General features: G+C 40.9%; 1 protein-coding gene across 1 annotated transcript; it reads left to right on the top strand.

Annotated features, from left to right (window-relative positions):
- The first annotated feature begins 7,341 nt into the window (after positions 1-7,341).
- Positions 7,342-20,161, top strand: LOC149272614 (NACHT, LRR and PYD domains-containing protein 12-like). The gene is made up of 9 exons (XM_089506900.1): positions 7,342-7,439; positions 7,510-7,573; positions 11,402-11,470; positions 14,921-15,248; positions 15,611-15,697; positions 16,810-18,610; positions 18,955-19,041; positions 19,311-19,478; positions 19,846-20,161. The coding sequence occupies exons 1-9, from the start codon at positions 7,342-7,344 to the stop codon at positions 20,159-20,161; spliced, it is 3,018 nt and encodes a 1,005-aa protein (XP_089363026.1).
- Positions 20,162-20,450: the final 289 nt, after the last annotated feature.

Raw genomic sequence — 20,450 nt, 5'->3', positions numbered from 1 at the left:
CTTTTTATCTTTTTGGAGTAGGAATATTGTTGTGTCGGGTGAAAGGCGGAAGATGACCCACGGAAATCCTTCTCTATATCATCTGCCTCCCGCCTGCCCCGCGTGCCCGAGCCACTTGCCACATCCTTAACATTTACCCCTCTTCCCTTTTATCTCCTATGATCTCACGGTGTCAAATCCATGTTTATTTTCTTCATGTATAAAGTATATTGCGGATTGCAAGGCACAAACGGGAGTAGAGGACAGCCGGCCCTCCGCCTCGAACACCGGGCGGTCGATATAAAGGCCTTCTCGCCCAAAATTACGTCTCCCCCACCCCGCGAAGAAGGGCTCTGAAGCCAAGGGTTAAAGAGTTGCGTTGCTTTCTTTTTTTTTTTTTTGTTTTCTTCCTTTTATATATATGTATAAATATATAAATATGAACATAACTTAGACTTTTAGAGATGGCGATGTCACTCAAATATTTTTTTTAATTTTTTTTTTTTTTTGCTTTTAATATTTTTAATGCTCGGCGGTGCGAACGAACGGAGGGTTTAGTGTTTTGAATAACCCCGTCGGCTACGTGGCGCTTCGGGTTTCTCTATCTGTAAAGCGTCGTGCGCAGCACACAACGGCATTTCTCAGCGAGGCGCTCCGGCAAAACCACCCCAAAAAACTATTTCTAAATACAGACTTTGGAGGCCGAGCTGCTGCTTTTCTATTCGTTTATCTGGTAGACAAACAAAAACTACATGTAGCGATCGCAATACTTGAGAGGAGCCGTTTTTTCCGGGGGGAACTAGAAGAAGCATTCTTTTCAGAGACCGCTGTGCTACCGGGAAAGACAGGCGTCCTCTTTTGTTCTGCTGTGGTGACCGGCCAAAAAAAAGAGAAATCTCTCTGCCTCGGCAGCTTTCGACCCTGTTACAAAGCGATGGCGCCCGGGACAGTCGGAGAGGAGCGACGGATCAAACAGAACCCGAGAACCCACCGCTTCTCTATGCATACGAGGGTCACGTTAAATCCAATTCTCGTGAGGTGTATCCAATCTATGCACTTTATTATCGTTTGAATAACTCGCTCAGCTTGGGCCCCGGGCTCAGCTGTTATTTCCATGACCCCGGGCCGCGTCCGCCGAGCGCCGGCGTGGGAGTACGTCTGCTCGGCGCATCGCTCTTCTGTAATATCTTGTATATTTCAATACAACGTAGGCATGTTGCAGTAGCAAATAGTGTTTTTTGTTTTTTTTATTTATTAGCTTAGGAATTTAGTTCTTTATATGAAACCAATTCCAGATTACAGCAAACCCCTGCTTCGTATTCCATGAACACGAGCCGAGCTGAATTATCCATAATGGGGGGGGGGGGGGGGTCGCACTTTCGTCGCTAGAAGCTCACCTACCTCTCCCCCAATTGGTTGCCGCCACGGTAAATAGGACGTTGAGCGCAGCGCCGTGAAATAACATGCAGCCCTTCGCACGTTTCCAAGATAAGCCAATTTTTTATATATATATATTTTATTTTCTAACCGTTTCTATCAAGACTTAGAAATAGTTCTTTGTAGCCGGTTTGCCCGCGGACCGCGTGGTGCGATCCCTTTGGATACGGGGCCACGTTGTTACTCGCTTTTTGTTCTCCTTTTTTTTCCCCTTCTGTTAACTTTACCCGAAGTGTTTACGTGCGCCTCGTTCCACGGGGACTTTGGTTCTTTTGCTTCTGCCAAGCAAGCGTCGATTACAAACGATCATCACCTCGCGCCCTCGGCATCTCGCGATATATTCCCTCTATCAGCCGATAGTTAATGACAGATATTCACTCGCGAAAATAAAAACGTTTTGTACCAAGGTTTCCGCTTTGTGCTGATACATTTGTCGTCGCCGCTTGCTAATACCACCCAACTCTCTCGGAAGAATTTGTTCTGAAATAGCAGGGGTCCTGAGCTTAATGCGCATGCGCTGTGCGGCTTCCCTTACATTCAAAGGAACGGCAGCCAATCGGACGTATCCTATCGGAGCGCTGCGATTGGTTCCCGCCGCTCTCGTTGTACAGGAAGTGTACTTAAGTATGCTTCCTGGTTTTAAGAACAGGCCGCCGGGAGGGGATCCTTCTCACTCTCTGAAGTCGTTCAACAAATTTCATGCTGTAAAATGCATAAGGAGCCCCCCAAAAAATGCATTTTACGTTAAACTGGGTCTTCGAGCGTTTCCTTTGAGCTACCAGATCGCTGCATCACTTTTTAAGAGGTATTTTGACACAAAGTAACAAAAAAATTGATGGCAGACTCTTTTTTTTAGGTTGAGATTGCCCTGTAATGCTGGGACCTTTTAATGTAAAAGAGTAACTAGAAAGTGTTATCTAGGCAAACATGCGCGTGCCGTCAGCCGGGAACCGCTGTCCGGTCCTGATCTCCTGCTTCCTTCTGTTAATTATTTCATAGCATATGCAAGACGGGTGAAAATGTAAATAACGCATTCAAGAAGGGAAAAAAAAAAAAAGTTTTATGTAAAACTTATGCTTTTTTTTCGTCTTTTCTTTTTATTCTTAATAAATCGGAATTTTGTGGGGTAACATTCTAACAAATTCTGGAAAAAATCCTAATTTAACTTTAAAAAACATTTTTTCTTCTAAAAATGTAATTAATAGAAGAATAAAGGAGGTCGCTGGAAAACGAAAGCGCCGCTGAACCTGTCGGCGTTCTATAATAGATAAATAATTATTATCATTATAGAAGTTACCTTTCAAAAGGTTTTTGCTATAATGATATTTGGGTTAGGTTTCAGAAAATTGTGCCCCTTAAAGCTCGGATGTTATTTCACCCCCCGCATTATGATGTCATCCCTGCTACAAGAGAGGAGTTGATGTCGGTGAGAGGAGAATCGGATATTCCTTCTCAGTATATCTTCTGTAATAATCAGCGATTTCAGAGGGCAGAGATAATTTATTGGGGAGGAACAATGCAGGCTGAGATACCCAAAAACTGTGTTTTAATAATCTAATTGACCCAATAAAGTCCCTTAGGGATGTTCATTCGCCGCGCCCGCGTGGCGGGAGACGCGGGTTCGTAGACATCTGATGTATAGACAGCTTTTTAGCGGAAACGGCCGCTTGTGCGGTGCCCTGATGTACCGTGAAGGGGATGAACGGTTATGCCCAATCCGACGCCAAGCCTGAAAGGGTTAATCAGTAAATTTTTTTATTTATTTTTTTTGTCTCGCTCGTCCAGCCTGGCGGACGCCGGCCCGAAACAGGCGCCACAACCTGTATTTGCAATGTGTGAACTTTAACTGTGCCCTGTTACGGTGTCACGGATATGTCGAAACCTCCGGGAAGATCTCAGACGCGATCTGCCCGGCAGCCGCTGCCCCTGACGGCTAAAAATTCCTTTACTCTCAGAGAAGGCGATACCCAGAACCCCCGGCGCCATCCTTCATTGACCCCACATTTCCTTATAGAAGTCCATCCATTTCTATTGGGGGGGGGGGAGTTTAACCCCTTCACGACAAAGCCTGTGCATCTACGGGCTCGAAACCCGAATATTGATACATTTTTTGTAAAAGACATTATGTGGCAATGAAATAATGCGCCACTCTTGCTCATACTTGTACACTTAACCCTTATCGGGTTAATGGGTTAATGGTGTTGCCGAGAAGTTACCATTAATGATACATTTTTAATTTTTGCTACCCAAAAAAATGAACTACAACTAAAAATCCAAGTTTCCTCCAATACCGATGCGCCAAATAACTGATCGAAAAACGTAAGATTGTCACAGGAAGGATCATCCGCCCAGCGGAGGATGTCTGGGTGTTTACGGCTCAGCCGGCGCCTAAGGGGCCATCTGATAACTCTCTCTCTCTATATATATATATACAAATATATTCAAGGTTCCGAACAAATAATCCATCGGGTACCAAGTTGATCAAGAAGAATGCAGGAGGGGGGGCGCAAGGTCAACGAGATCTATCCATTCCGACTATTTATTTCGCAAAAAATGCAATATTTCACAAAATAATAATAATGGAAAACGGTTTAGGGGCAGAAGAGGCTTTTTAACGAAAGAATAAAAATTGATTTAAAATATTATTTACTAAAGCGCGAGACTTTGTTACAAGAAGCAGCTGCTTTCAAATTTACAAAAAATCGACGATTCTATTTAAGATTCATGTTAATACCATAAAGTGGGACGGTGAATGCATCGTTATTATTTCACCCCAGCGATCCCACTGCCTGCTAGATCTATGAAACTGTGAAATGCGTCGGTCCCATCCGTCCTTCTCTCTCCTGCTTACAAAGTATAATAAATTCTTACTAAATACAAATTTATAAAACAATTATAGAACCTGCCCCATCCGGCCCCTGTCTAGTCTGTAAAGACTCGAACCTTAATCAGTCGTTGGTCTCGTCTTAGATTCAGGAGCCGTATGTCTATCCCATGCATGTTTAATCCCCTCACTGTATTACCACTTCTCCTGGGAGGCTGTTCCATTTATCTACCCTTTCATTAACCGTCAAAATCTCAAGAATATTATCATTTTAAACAATAGTTTCCATTTTTTTTTGTCTGCAACTCCTATCATTCATGACCAGCCCGCTAGGCACGCGGATACGAGCCGCTGATTGATTTTACAAACCGACCAACATGAAATACCTCTCCCCCCCGGCCCCCGCACCCTGTCTCCTGAGTGAGGTCACTGGCTGTCCTGGACATCTGTGGCGCCCTTGGGTCTGACTCTGCCGGACTCCCGGGAGCCGCGAGCTGCTGGACTTCAGACCAGTGCATACAGAGTGTCTTTTTTTCGCAGAATGCATCCCGTAACGAATGCTTGTGACGTCATTGAGATTTTAACGAGATACGGTCAAAAAAATATGTAGAATTTACCAATTTGATTAATTTTGTTACTTTTAACTCATAAAACAGACTCGGCAACGCTGCGGATAGTAAATGCCTTTAAGCTATTTGTGGCTGGAATAGAACAGGTTAATAACCTATTTTCATATTAATTACTCAGAAAATCTTGACTTGCAAAGAATTAATCTCAGCCTTCTGACAGTAGAGATTATCCAGGCCAGGGGCGTAACTAGAAACCACGGGGCCCTTTTGCAAAAATTGCCCCGGGGTCCCCAACGTCAACAGCTGATCTGTGCCATCATTGCCGCCACACAACTCGTCTGCGCCCCCTTCTAACATACAACATATCTAAACACACACAAATCACACACTCATACTCACTAACACACACAGGTACACATCCATCCATCGATACATTTTTATGGTGTATACAGTAATAACCCCCCAGTGCTGTATACAGTAATAACCCCCCAGCACTGTATACAGTAATATAACCCCCAGCGCTGTATACAGTAATATAACCCCCAGCGCTGTATACAGTAATATACCCCCCAGTGCTGTATACAGTAATAACCCCCCAGTGCTGTTTATAGTAATATAACCCCCCAGCACTGTATACAGTAATATACCCCCCAGTGCTGTATACAGTAATAACCCCCCAGTGCTGTTTATAGTAATATAACCCCCCAGCACTGTATACAGTAATATAACCCCCAGCGCTGTATACAGTAATATACCCCCCAGTGCTGTATACAGTAATAACCCCCCAGTGCTGTTTATAGTAATATAACCCCCCAGCGCTGTATACAGTAATATAACCCCCAGCGCTGTATACAGTAATATACCCCCCAGTGCTGTATACAGTAATATAACCCCCCAGCGCTGTATACAGTAATATAACCCCCAGTGCTGTATACAGTAATATAATCCCCAGCACTGTATACAGTAATATAACCCCCAGTGCTGTATACAGTAATATAACCCCCCAGCGCTGTATACAGTAATATAACCCCCCAGTGCTGTATACAGTAATATAACCCTCCAGCGCTGTATACAGTAATATAACCCCCCAGCGCTGTATACAGTAATATAACCCCCAGTGCTGTATACAGTAATATAACCCCCCAGCGCTGTATACAGTAATATAACCCCCAGTGCTGTATACAGTAATATAACCCCCCCAGCGCTGTATACAGTAATATAACCCCCAGCGCTGTATACAGTAATATAACCGCCAGAGCTGTATACAGTAATATAACCCCCAGCGCTGTATACAGTAATATACCCCCCCAGTGCCGTATACAGTAATATAACCCCCAGCGCTGTATAGTAATGGTGTCACGTTGAGTTTCTTTGTGTTCTCCTTAGCCGTAATTTAAAAGATTTCCAAAAGTAAAGGATAACGGGTATATTACAGAAACCTAGATTGCCGGTAATTTTTTTTTAAAATAAATAAACAAAACGGATAGTGGATGTAGAGATAAGGAGAGATAACAGGTTGGCCCCATGACATTATCAGTTAGGTGACCTTCTGCGCTCGGCTCTCCAGATGGGAGCAGCCCATAAATACGGCTCTGTCAGAGTAGGTGAAACAGCATCGGAGTCTGAACTCTTCCACGGGACGGACAGAAACCATTCCAGAGACACCAGAACCATGAAATCCTTCATCCTCTGTGCGCTGCTTCTTCTCTCTGTCTTCTACAACCGCGGCCTCGGCGCTTCCCTGAAAACGGTATGTCCATGGTTTCATGTTCTACCAAGGAGTAATACAAGTGAAAAAAATGGAGGCCCGAGGGTTTATAAAACGTTAGTAAAGTTTAATTCTTCTTTACATCTTCATGAATCAGAATTTAGGTGTAGCTCAGCTTCACCAAAAATGGCGGGTCAATATTTCTTGGGCAACCAGTTGTCCTCCAAGGCTTACTAAAAGTTAATTTATTGACCACTGATTATGGAGCCTTGGGAGGTCTAAGCAACCAGACTTTTTAACTCAAAAACCTTCTAAAAATCCATATTATATAGAGGAAATCTATCCTAAGTCTTTACCTGATTGTTATTGTTCAAATGGAGGGGAAAATATTTGAGGTCATCATCTAAGCCAACTTGGTTTCTTTTTTTGATACCCCAACGTATCATCAGGAGGTATCTGCAGGCCTTTAACCAAGTCATGTAACACAGCAGGGTTTCTTCTCGTTCATGGTCCTTATATTGAAATATTTTCTAGTTATAGGGCCAACGGTAGGCTTGAGGGCCAGTGTATAGAAAAGTAGTTCGGCAAATAATTATTTTCTTTTCCCAATACAGAATGAAATGATTACTGCGGCAGACCAGAGCTCTGAACCACACATGGAAGACTCAGATATCCTGGTGAGTCCCGTTCTTTTGCTTAGTTTGAGAAGAACATTTTACGCACGTAGATATGACAAAGAGTAAAATTCCGGCATTGTACACAACCTTCTCAACTATATTTACATAGGGGTTTATTCACTAAAGAGTGAGTGGAGTTGCGATAAGATGAGGCATTCCATCTCGCTCTTTAAGGAAGCATTACGTAGGGCCGACATTGTCCTTCTTACAGAAGATTCTCGCTGGTGTTGGCCATTCATGAGGTGGTGAGATTAGAAGCTATCGATGTGTAAGTGAGAAATGGTTTTAACCAACATCTCTTTCTCTTCTCTTTAGGAGCCCCTCCTCAGGACCAAACGCCATTCCCCCATCTCCATCTGTACCTACTGCTGCAAATGCTGTAAAAACAAGGGCTGCGGGTTCTGTTGTCTGACATGAGGAGCTTCCGATCCAAAGTGTGATCATCTTAACCAATTTGCTGCCTACGGGACGAGCAGAGATCCCCTTTGCTCCATAAAATCGATGATCAAACCCAGAAGGGCAGAGAAAGAAAGACTGCTTCATGTTTAACTTTATGGTTAACTTTATTTCCCACTCTGTTCCCGTCACCTTAAGTTATACCTATTTTTTATGTCATTACTAAATGCCTTTTTTTGTAAAATATATTTTTGTACTGTATTTTATTCAAAAATTATATATTTTGTGTCTAATTTTGGCAATATTTCAGGAAACAAGTGCAGTTAAACCGATACATAAAAAAAAATTATAGGCAGATGTTTCTAAATATTGGAAGAAATTAGGTATTGAATTATTTTTTTTTTTTATTTCATTTCTGGGGGGAAGTATTTCACCTCTGCACACTTCACTTCCTGTACAAGCGAGTGATCACAAGCTGCACTTATGAGAATGTGCGACTGGAATACCTTCCCCCTGAACTAAGCTCTTTAATAATATCAAATAATTTAAGCTCTGGCATTGTACAGGAATTTTAATGTAAATTTTATTTAAAAATACATTTTACTAAGTAAAATTTTAGAAAAAAATCATTGTTCCAGGTTATTATTTTGAAGTGTTTTTTTTAATTGTTCAAAAAGTTCTGGACTGATGTGGAGATATATGTTGGAGATTTTTCTCCTAATTAAAACAAAAAATTAACATGAAAAAAGTAGCATTGTTAATTTTCCAGGTTTAAATGTTGCCGATTGTTTCAAGAGACTAAAATTACAAAATCTGTCCTTTTTAACCTACAACTGTACTTGTTTCTGTTGAATAAATTTGAAATTTATAAAACGTACCTCTGTCTCGATTAGTTGTTTTAAAAAGCCACCGGTTTAAATCATTTGATAAGGATGGAGAGTATGTTTCAATATGATGTAATAATCAAAAAAAGGTTGGGTGGGAGGCTTCATGGAACGTGACCACGTCGGTATCAACAAGAAGAATGGAAAATGTTGGGTTTCAGCCCAAAACGAGAGGCTTTTACCCCAGAATGTTAATAAAAATCTGACTTGCACCGGCCACAAGTCGTACTATCATCTTAAAGCACATGTTGTGCATTAGCGGTAACTCCCGGAGCATCATGGGAGATATAGCTCTACTGCAGACGGAGAGCTAAGTCTTGGTGGCCCCTTGTCTATTAAATTGAAAGAGAATGGATTACTGTGCTGGGAGTTGTCCTTCTCTTCATTTTAATCTTCTCTTCCGTGTGGTGTATGGAATCTGTACGTTATGAATTGATGATGTCATTGAACGCCGCCGTAAATGTCACAAAACGGGGATGATGCAGCTTTTTAGAGCTACGTGTTCCGTTATCGATTACGAATGATTTGACTGGTAAACAAAGCATCAGAGCTAAATACACAGACCGGGAGAACGATTGAGCCATCAGAGCGAGAAGAACAGTTTACTCTAATTCATTGTACCCAAAATCAAACGAGCGGCCAAAGCAGCACCCAGAGCCGTCCATGAACCAGCCAGCCATGTAGAGACTACAACTGGCTAAAAAAAGGTCAATAGGTGGGAGTTTCTGCGGAAAACCTCACCGTTTAACACCCTCACTGTATTACCCTCTACCACTTCTGCTGGGAGGCTGTTCCATCAACAATGATGTCAACAAGATGGGAAGTCTAGGAGACGGTTAACATGCCAACATCGAGAGTTTATCATTTCAGCATCTCATGAATTATCTATCCATATTGCAGATAAGCATAGAAACCCTAGAATTTCTGCAAATTTCAATATGATTTGGAAACGTTTTGATTATTTTAAAGATTTATTTGACGAGACGGAGAAATACAGAGAGGGTTAAAAGGGAAAAATAGCTTGAGAACTCTGACCCCTAGTGGCCCAAATAAACACTACATGCAAACACAAGTAATCCATTTTAGAAACATAGAACCCGCCGGCAGATCTGACCCATCCGGCCCCCGTCTAGTCTGCCCGTTTTTCCTGCTGTAAAGACTCAAACCTTAATAAGCCCTTGGTCTCTGTTTAAATTCCATCACTGAATTTCAGTACCACTTCTGCTGGGAGGATGTTTTACTTATCCACCACCCTCTAGTTAAAGTAAAACGAAGGTCTCTGATAAAATGCTTCTCAATCTTTCAGCTTCTGCCATTAACACTTTTCATTATTCCAATGTGTTGGGACGAGAGTATCGGCAGACATCTGACGTGCGGGTCTGTAACTCCGCGCTTCTGGCCAGGAATTCTTCTTATTACTACTGTTGTGGTACTACAAAGCATTTAGATCAGCCATGAATGTGTCACTTTTTTACGGGTCGAAGGTCTTCTTTTTAATTGTCTGTTGTCTCTCGCCAGTCGTCTGGTTACGAGGCAGAAGGACGCTTTTAATTAAAATGTGCTCCTGCAGAAATTCCTGGGGGTTTGCTAGACTGTATTTGACCTTAATACTGCACAATGAGCGTGCAAAGAGATGATATAAGTGAACGGAATGATAGTTTTTGCTACAATTCTAGTATCTCATTTCGTAATTTGGTGTAAAAAAATGGCAAATTCAAGAGGCTCCAGCATCCTTCATTAGATGCATCCCATTCTTTATCATATAGTCATCATACTTTCTGCAGAGACGTCGGTGGGGTCTACTGAGACCAAGCAGGAGATCCATGCCAAGAAATCTATGTTCCTTCCTCCACCGTACCATCAGTGACCCCAAGATTGATAGATCCAGATCAAGGAGCCAAATCTTAGGCTAGACGCCGGAGGAAGACCTTCTTTGAGAGTCATGGTCTTCCCTCGTGATGTCCTTCTTTAGAACCTTTTCTCCGACGCATTCTGCGTTATTAGAAATGTTGTCACCCGAGTGTTCCATCAACCTGCCTGTCAATAACATGACCTTGTATTGGCACCTCTCTGTCTCCCGGGACATACCTTTCTGGTGCCCTTTATTAAACTCTTTAATTGCGATCCATATTACCACATGTTAAAATCCCCCCCCCCCCCCAAAAAAAAACTTTCCAGACTTAGGGGAGGAATATTTATCGGAAACTCGGGACTGCCTGTAACAAAAAAAAAAAAAAGAAAAAGCAAAACAGATAGTTGGTGGAGAGATAAGGAGAGATAAGAGGTTGGCTCATGATACTATCGGGAAGGTAACCTTCTGCGTTTGACCCCAGAGCTGCGAAATAAATACGGCTCTATTAGGGCAGGTGAGACAGCATCAGTCCTCGGAGTCTGACCGCATCTACTGGACGGACAGAAGCCATTCCGAGAAGAACCAGAACCATGAAGTCCTTCATCCTCTGTGCGCTGCTGCTTCTTCTCTCCGTTCTCTGCAGCAGAAGCCGATGCGCCTCACTGAACGTGGTAAGTAAATTTTTTATAAAGCTATTTTAACTTTTTCCCGTTATTATTTATCTTTGAACAAATAGGAGAATTATGAGGTAAAGCCTGGCTCAATTTTGGCTATTTTATTCTTTTTTAGAATTTTTTTTGACATTTTTAAAAAAAATTTATGAGGATTTTGTTATCAAGGCAACCTAATTTAGAAGAGGAATTATGGAAAAGATGTCTATAATGTTTTCAAGGCAACTCCATGATTGGCTCAGTTATTAAAACTTTCTAGCAAAATTGAAAATAGCTACCGCTTTTACTTAATAATTGACACAAATTAAATTTTATAAAAAAGGAACATTTACACAAATCTATCAATTTTTTATGCATGTAACTAATGAAAAAAAATTCATTTTTTTTTTTACTTCTTCAAACAGAATGAAATAACAAATTCCGAAGATCAGATCCAACGCGTTTTTGAACCGCATATGGAATCACATATTCTGGTAAGGTATATCTTTGAATTTAGCCAATATTCCTAAATTATTACAATCTGGAAAACCTTAATTTATCCCTCAAGCTAACTCTCTGGACAATCTTTCTGTCAACATACCAACTTAATGTATTCAGGGATGTGAGATATATAATAAAAAATAAATTATTAGAATTTTATAAAATATTTTCAAAAACTTTTAAATTTTTTTTTTTTAAACTATGTTCATTTTTAGTGCAGCTGGTAAAAGACATAGACACTGAGTAATTTAGATGATATTCACTTATTATTAATTATTTGTAATCCTAATTATTTAGATTTTTCCAAAATCTTTCATATTCCTTTTTTTTAATTTAAAATGTATTTTTATTGGATATTTAGTGCTGGTAAAATATATAGGCACTGAGTATTTTATATTCACTTTTATTATTTGTAATTCTAATTCTAATTTTAGTATCTTAGATTTTTATTTCCCAAAATCTTTCATATTTAAATTTAAAATGTATTTTTTTTTCATATTTTTTTTTTTTTAACTAGGAGCCGCTATTGCGGACCAAGCGACAGTCTCACCTCTCTATCTGTTTATATTGCTGCAAGTGCTGTAAGAGACAAGGCTGTGGGTATTGCTGTCGGACCTAAGAGATCCTCAACTTCCCAGAAGCCATGCATGTTCCTACTACTCGCGGTTAAATTATTCCTCTTCTTCGCAGCCCTCTGCTGCTCTATACTTTCCCTCGTATATTTATATCTAGTTATATATCATTAACGTATTTTTATATACTGTTTGCATAAGACTTTTATATAGACATTTATGTACGAATGATCGTGTATAATAATACTCTCTAACGGAAAATATTTTTTCAAGTATATCTATATATAGATGTTTTTTTATCCAGCGTTATCCTTCCTGATCTTATCACAGTAAAAAAAAAAGCTATGGAAACATTTACTTATATATTTACTATGTAGGGAAACCCTTACATATATATATATATATATATATAAATGTGTGTGTTACTACACAGCTATGCACACACACACACATATATATATATATATATATATATATATGGCCTTTGCCTGGTAGAAGCCAAGAAACCTCAGATTTGTTAAATTTGTCCCAGGAACTGTCAATATGTTTAATAAACCAGATTGTAAGACGTCTCGCCTCTTGTCTTTCCTTATTAAGTCTTGTCTTTACGCGACTTCGTCCTCCCAAATCTAGCAAAGCCGGCGCCAAGCCTGTAAATGCCAAAGGGGCAACTTGTATAGTCTTTATACTTTCCCAACAAGTGGGGTAGATGAAGGGCAGCAATCATAGTTTATGGAGGTCCTGAAATGGTTAAGTGGTGAGGGTAGTATAGGATGCGTTAGTGGTAGCACAACTAGTAATCAATTGATGCTTTTTACTTTACTAAGAGGGTGGTAGATAAGTGCAACAGCCCCCCAGCAGAAGTGGTAATACAGTGCGGGTATTAAACATACATGGGATAGATATATGGCTCCTCAATCTTAGATGAGACCAACGACTGATTAAGGTTTGAGGTCTTTACAGCAGGAGAAACTGGAAAACAGAAAAACAAACGGATATAGCTGTATTAGCCCCAGAGAAAACTGAGAAACCTCATAAGTCTCTTTCTCAGATGGATTTTTGGGTAAAAGCTGCATACATGCAAAGTCATAAAGTAGGCTAAAGGTATAGTCTTAATGAGGGGTGGAGGTGCAGGCAGAGCTAACACGTTAACACGTGTTAACGGCGTGTGAAAAAAACATGGGGGGGGTGAAAAAAACGCGGTGTGTTAGATGACGTGATGCCCGGCAAAAATGTTTTCTCCCAGTTGTGCTGAGCTTAAGCGAGGTAGAATAATGACATCGATAGATATTAACCCTATAGAGTGTAAGCTTTCAAGGACAGCACCCTATTTTCCTTCTCTGTAAGTGCAATGTAAAGAAAACTACTGACCCCTACTGGTGTTACTGAGAACCGCATACTGTCTGTACCACGGTCTCCTGGTTAATTCATTATTATTATCTTTCACCCCAACAATTTACGCAGCACATATATTCAAGGGGTATTATTTTTTTTTATATGGCACCATCATATTCTGTAATGCCATACAATGGGTAAGCAGGACCTATTCTGCTGAGAAGCTGGTCCACTTAGGCACCACCCTCTCAGTAAAGTAAACTTCCTTCTACTACATCTAAGCCTTTTAGATTATGGGCTCTTGCTCTAAACAACTAAAGGCTCGCCAAGATACGCGAGAAGGGAAAATAAAAAGGTGGGGGTGATAAGGAGATAACAAGGATGTTGTTACTCTATGTGATTCGGATCAGTGTTGGAGGAACCGAAGTAGCCATGGGCCGAGAGCCACCCCAGAGAGCCGAGAGCCACCCCTTTTAGAGGCAGAAACGCGGCTGGGTCTGAAGATAAGCCGGGATCAGTCAAAAGATCGCAATCAACATGAACCAAATGGGAATGGCGTTTATTTCTTTATTACGCGCTCGCAGAGGTTAAAGTCACACTGGGTGCAGTCTGATTTTCTTTGTGGGTTTTAAGTTAATAATTAAGTCGTCAAGCACAAGTCTACGTGCGAACTTAAGAAGAAGTCCATATGGAAGTAGAGATGGTATTCGCCCCAGATTAACGGGTGGACAAGGTAGGTTAAACTATTTGGGGAAAGCAGAATGCTATGGAACCCAACTGCAATTAGGGATACCTTGGAAAGTTTGATGGACCTATAGGAGCCGTAGAACTGGCCGGCGTATTGGCCCCATTCGGCCCCCCGTCTAGTCGCCTGTTTCTCCTGCTGTAAAGACTCAAACCTTAATCAGCTGTTGGTCTCGTCTTAGACTCAGGAGCCGTATGCCGATCCCATGTGTGTTTACATCCGCTCGCTGACTTATACTTGTATCTTGCTGTAATTATGTTACAAATCCTTTATCCAAATCTGTTATCCTAAAAGTCCGTGTTTTAGACATTTTGTTGGCCGCAGCTGTTTCCGTTTTTAGCGATTTTAGGCTTTTGGTAGACTTTTTCAATACAATGTACCTTTATTTATAAATATGAATAATAAATAATATATAACATATGCGTCAATTAAAATATATGTACATTTTTTGGCATGGAGGGAGCTTTCCCGCTTTATCGTAACTAATAACTTACCTGTTATTGTTTTAAGGCAGCTCCTGGGCAAATGCTCATGTGATTAAAATATATTGGCCATTGTACAGCGTTACAGAATTTGATGGCGCTATATAAAACAATAAATAATAATATTAATTAGCCAATGGGCTAACGGAAACTGCTTATCCAGAAACCGCTTGTGGCTTTATGTCCAATTACAAGTAAAACACCCAAAACACTATGTATGTGGCCCAAAAACAGGGACAGCCCTGGGGGGCAAGAAGGTAGGATGTGGATTATCTCGAACTTCAACTCATGGATTTGGATTCTTTTTAGATGTCTCAGGATTCAGACCGGTGTCTTGCTCGCGTCCGGTCCCGCAGGTCGGATTTAGCCAAATGGATAGAACAGAACCCGGTGGTTGTACTGAGGTGGCTGTACGAAGCTGGGGCTTTTCCCCAGGAGAAATATCACAGTCTCCTGAAATGCAGCCCGCAGAGCAACCAGGTGATATCCCTTCTGGAGGTGGTCACTCAGGATGAAGAGATATGCAAAACTTTCGTCCATGTCCTACAGCAAGTGCAGGAATATTACAGCTTGGAGTTACAAAAGTGGCTTAGGAATACGTTCCCATCCTACTTCAAACAGCCTCTCGGTTCAATTGGTAAGTTCTTTTATGGCAAGCGAATAGGAGCAGGCTTTATTTATACTTGTGTCACATTTAGCTCCTCCCCCGACTGCCTCTGCTGAAACCAGGAAGCATACTCACGTACACTTCCTGCACATGCTCAGTAGCATAGCCATTGAAACCCAATAGAAGCAGTAGCAGCCTATCAAATGAATGCTAGCAATGCTCTGGAAGCATGATAACAGGGCTGGAGCGGACCTTTAAGGTCATTATATTTGCGAATGGAGATAAACATTTCATATAATGAAACATCGAAACATACTTTCAGAATATTTCCAGATTTCATAGGCTTCCAAAACATAATAACCGTTTTTTGTTTTTTTTTTATATCATTACAGAAAAAGAGAAATGTGATAAAAATGGCTCTTGGAGCTGGACCAAAATCAAATCAAAGTTTACGAAAAAAAGTGGATACAACGTGAAAGGTAACTGTTTTCTATCCTTGTAGTAAATCCCCCGCCGTTTATTTTGTATGTTTTCTTTGTTGGCGGCCCATTCTCAAGCATTGTATGATACTGTAACTATTGTATGGCATACAATATATTCTAGATTTAGCACAAGGACTCACAGTTTTTGGCAAAGAGCTTGTGCCTTCTCCACCCGTCCCGGGTTCTACAGCAAGATGTCCTCTCTAGAACTTAGATGTGATGCAATCCTTGAATATCTCTTATGCGCGTTTAAATGGGGGGTGCCGTTTAACTCCCGTTGGGCTAGAAAAAAAGTAAACCCCCAATTAGTAATTTTAACTAATGTTGAAAATATGCATCATGGCACCGACAAGCTAAAATATACTATTTTTCTCTTAATAGTTCCCCCATAAATACAAAAAATTCCATAAAACCTCCCAATTATGTTACCAATACTTGGCGCACAGCTATAGTCTGTGCTAGGCTTCTAGGCCAGCCACTTCTAGACTTCGTTATCAGTATCTGAAAGCTCTATGCACCTTGGACTTATCCATGCGCGGGGATTTTTATGAACCCTTTGGTTGCCCCGATTGCAGCTCAAACAGATAACCACCAGTATCGCAATGTTAGGTCTCAACAAAAATTCCAACTAATAAAACAGATAAAACGCATAACAAGGTGAAAATACATTGATTAAAAATGTTCTAAAGCTATAAAAATACCATAAACAAGAGGTGTTCTTTTTTCTATGTTGCCCCCCCCCCCCCAATGTACTGAAATTTATTTATTTTTTTTGCAGGCGAAGAAATGATCAAAATATGTCCCCTAAAAGGTAAATTGGTTAAAGGATGTTTAAAGGGGATCTAGAATTCTACAGTTTTGAGGCTGTTCTTGTATCCAAATCTGTGGGAATTATGCCCCAAAAAATATGTTCATATATATATGGTATGTGATGGACCAGAAAAAAAATTTTTTTGAGGAGGGTAACAGTTTCTACTGGTTATAGACCAGAAAAGATCAAAGTGTTAAGTATAATAGGTATGTTGATAGAAGATATGTAAGGACCACAAAGAGAATTCAAGATTTTCTTGGAAAAAGGTTAAATTATTCCTTTTTTTGTTTTTCTTTAGCTTCTTTGCAGAACCACAAGCAATCTCTTCTAAAGCAAACTTCTAAAGTCCAAGGGAACCTGGGAACTTCATATTCCTGCTGCGAGATGCTTGAAATCAGGTACACCGAGCTCTTTATAACTAACGATGAACCATCTGGAACTCCACCACAGCACGAGTACATTGGGCTGGCCAATCGTCGGGCTCGAATCTTCGAACACAACAAGCATCAGAAAATCAGTCTGATGAAGATCGTTTCGCCACTGGAACCAGATCTGCAGCAACCACGTAAGGTTCTGGTAACAGGTATCGCTGGAATCGGAAAAAGCTTGGCCATGAGGAGGTTGATGCATGAATGGGCAATAGGAATGGCATGTAGAAATGTCTCTTGTGTTATACATTTTGCATTCCGCAAACTCAATTTGATAGAGTATCCAATCAGCTTTCTTGATCTCATCAAACAGTACCACGCACATTTGCAGAATGTGGCTGAGGAGCTATGCAAGGACCCAATGGACCTTTTGGTGATACTAGACGGTCTAGATGAATTCAAGCATCAAGTCAACAATGGGAAACATGTGCATAGCATCACAGAACAGGTCTTCATAAAAGACCTTATTCATAGCCTCCTAAAAGGGACTTTATTATCCAGGGCAACTATTGTAGTGACCAGCAGGCCCCATACTTCCATTCCTCTGGAGAACTTTGACCGGAAAGTAGTTATACTTGGGTTTGAAGACAAGCAGGTGAAAGAGTTCTGCTCTAGGTTTTTCAAAGACAAAGTAATATCGGAGGAAGTCTTCCAGTATATCAGACAGAATGATACTCTGTCAGGATTATCCTTTATTCCGCTTTATTGCTTTATCATTTGTACAGCACTCAGTCATTACTTCCCCGGTGGTGAAGCAGACAACTGTAGCGAGCAACCACCTCAAACCATGACTGAAGTCTATCGTTCCTACCTGTGTACCATCATGCATCACCACATGAGGAACATAGAACCCAAGATAGGCAATTCAGAGCAGGAACCCATTGCGTTCTGCAGTCCACCGGTCTTTGCCGAAATGAAAGATGTTTTGTACCAACTAGGGAAAATGGCTTATTATTCATTGTTAAACAATAGGATTCTTTTCTACAGAGAAGACCTCAAAACATATGGGTTTGATCCTTCGCAATTACCAGACTCATTTTTGCACAGGGTATTTGTTCATGTGGACGGTTTGGGGCAGACAGAAATGTTTTCCTTCTTCCACATGACTCTTCAAGAGTACTTTGCAGCTCTGTATTGTGTGATTTCGATGTCCTCTGCGCCTGAGGAGCTGTTGCAGTGCTTGGACCTGTGGTGCTTGGGGGCCCATCCGAGAGAACCGGTGCAAAGTCAACTCCTCTCTTCCACCCTGAAAACCATGACTGCCCATTGGGAGAACTTGCAAATGTTTTCACGATTTTTCGCAGGTCTTCTCTCCTACAGGATAAAAGGGAAATTACGAGGTCTGGTTGAGCCCTTGAGTGAGGACATATTGAATCCTGTAGCCGACTGGTTTAAAGGAAAAATCAGATACGCCGTCAATCAAAGCCTCTTAAATCTCTTGCATTGTCTACGGGAATTAGAGCAACGTACAGTGGTGGAAAAAGTGGCACCTGATATCGATGAGGTCAATTTGTTCAAGGTGACCCTAAACCCTTCGGACTGTGCTACCCTATTTTATGTGCTTCAGCACTCCACCACTAGACTGAAAATCCTCAATCTTGGATATGCCAATATCGGCATGCAAGGACTCAGGCGGCTGCAGCCTTTACTCCACCGCTGTCAAACACTTCAGTGAGTACCACACACAGTGTAGTTAAAAGGACTTATTAATGTGAATCATTGGCATTCGATTGTTGACTTTGTCACAAATTGCTTGTGTTTAGCTCTTCAACCTTGTTTATATACTTAACAAAGCTGACATGTGAATGTAGATGAGCCTCTCAGATTAGTTAAAAAGAAGTATAATAGCTCCAGGCACTTGAAACTCTATAAAGAAAACTCTAAAGAAGACTTGCTGTAAGATGAGACCTTCATCGTTTTCTTTCTACTTTAGAGTAACTCGGAACTCAGAAGTCAACTGCAATAGTTTACAAGTTAATCCTTTTCACTGTTTTTCTTTAATCTCCCTCTTTTAGCCTTCGCTATAACTCTCTGGATAAGGAGGCTGCCATCATGGAGGCCAACGTGCTGAAATCTCCTACTTGCCAAGTCAAATGTTTACTGTGAGTTTTTATATCATACAAAGTCAACATATTAAAATATATTTGTTGATCTCTCCGACATCTGATCGTCCAATGATGCATATTAAGTGCGGTTATTTTTTTTCATAAGCCGAGCGTCTGTCCTTTTTTTTCATTGCTGTTAACTTTACAATAAAACGGAACATTAGAGACCACCTCAAAAGCATTAAGTCCCAATAATTTGGGGGTTGGATACCAGGGTATAATATGAAATAACCCACTGCTTCCTTGTTTTGATTGTGTTTCTGTAGGATGTGCGGTAACAGCATTGGCTCAGAAGGAGCACAACATTTATGGGAAGCGTTGAGTTCCAACCAGACACTGGAAGAGCTTTACGTGGACATCACAGGGATAACGGATAGTGGTCTAGACAACTTACTTCCCTGTCTGACAAACAACACAACGTTAAAAGTAATAACGTAAGTAACTCTGCAGTAAGTAAATAGCAGTAACTCGAGAGTCGAAGAGACAGTCTACAGCACATTCAAGAGAAAAAGAAGCATTATAGGTAATATGATACACCCAAGGGCATTATATAAAGAAGTACATAATGAACAATCAATAGGCAATAGCATAGAAAGGTGCTGAAGCTCAATCACACAAACATGTTTTAAAAAAATATACATCTCCTCATGTTTACACACTTTGGATCATCCTGATGGCCATCTTGAGAGGTTCTGGGCACCTTTGGTGGTCGGCAGACCATAGTTAGCAAACAGTAGCTTTAAGTACACATTATGTTAGCATTTTAGTGTACTCACTGACCTATCCTGTTTAACCCTAAAGGATTGTGGGTAACAACCTGAGCGGACAAGGAAAAAAGATGTTGCGGGAATTGCAGAGGCTCCGACCCACTTTGAAGATCCTCAGCACCTTTTTGGGTGACATGGGCCTTTTACAAGCCTACATAGACTGGGTGCAGGACCTCAAAGAAGACCCCCGGCTCATGGATTCGGCCAAAAACGCAGATGCCCTGCGCAATGTCTTAAAAGAACTCAACAAGGAGGAGAGTGGGGAGACAAATCAGGATCTTGAAGAAAGGAAGGAGAAGTTGAAGGATGAGATAAGCAAGCTCCTGGGAGACCCTTTAATGAGTCCTTGACTCACTGCACCATATCATGGCCATCTCCCTTTTCATAACGCCATAATGAGGTATATTCACAAAGAAGACCCCTGGAGGCAAGATGGAAAGTGTGGTGAAATCGCTATGGCAACTGACGGGATTTAGTCATCCAGATAAGTTGTTGCAGAGACGGCCCATGGACCTTTGAATAATAGCCTCGGTGACCACATGTCTTTTTATGAGAATAATACATTAAATACACTCCCTGGGTAATACTTGTACATACTTATGTGTATCTAAACAAGCAACAATTACTTCTACTGCACTT

Source organism: Sceloporus occidentalis, unplaced genomic scaffold (assembly GCF_023333645.1).
Source record: "Sceloporus occidentalis isolate IW3139 unplaced genomic scaffold, rSceOcc1.0.p SCAF_432, whole genome shotgun sequence".
In the NCBI taxonomy this organism is placed as follows: domain Eukaryota; kingdom Metazoa; phylum Chordata; class Lepidosauria; order Squamata; family Phrynosomatidae; genus Sceloporus; species Sceloporus occidentalis.
The sequence above is the reverse complement of the archived record's forward strand: the minus strand, read 5'-3'. Positions and strand labels throughout refer to the sequence as shown.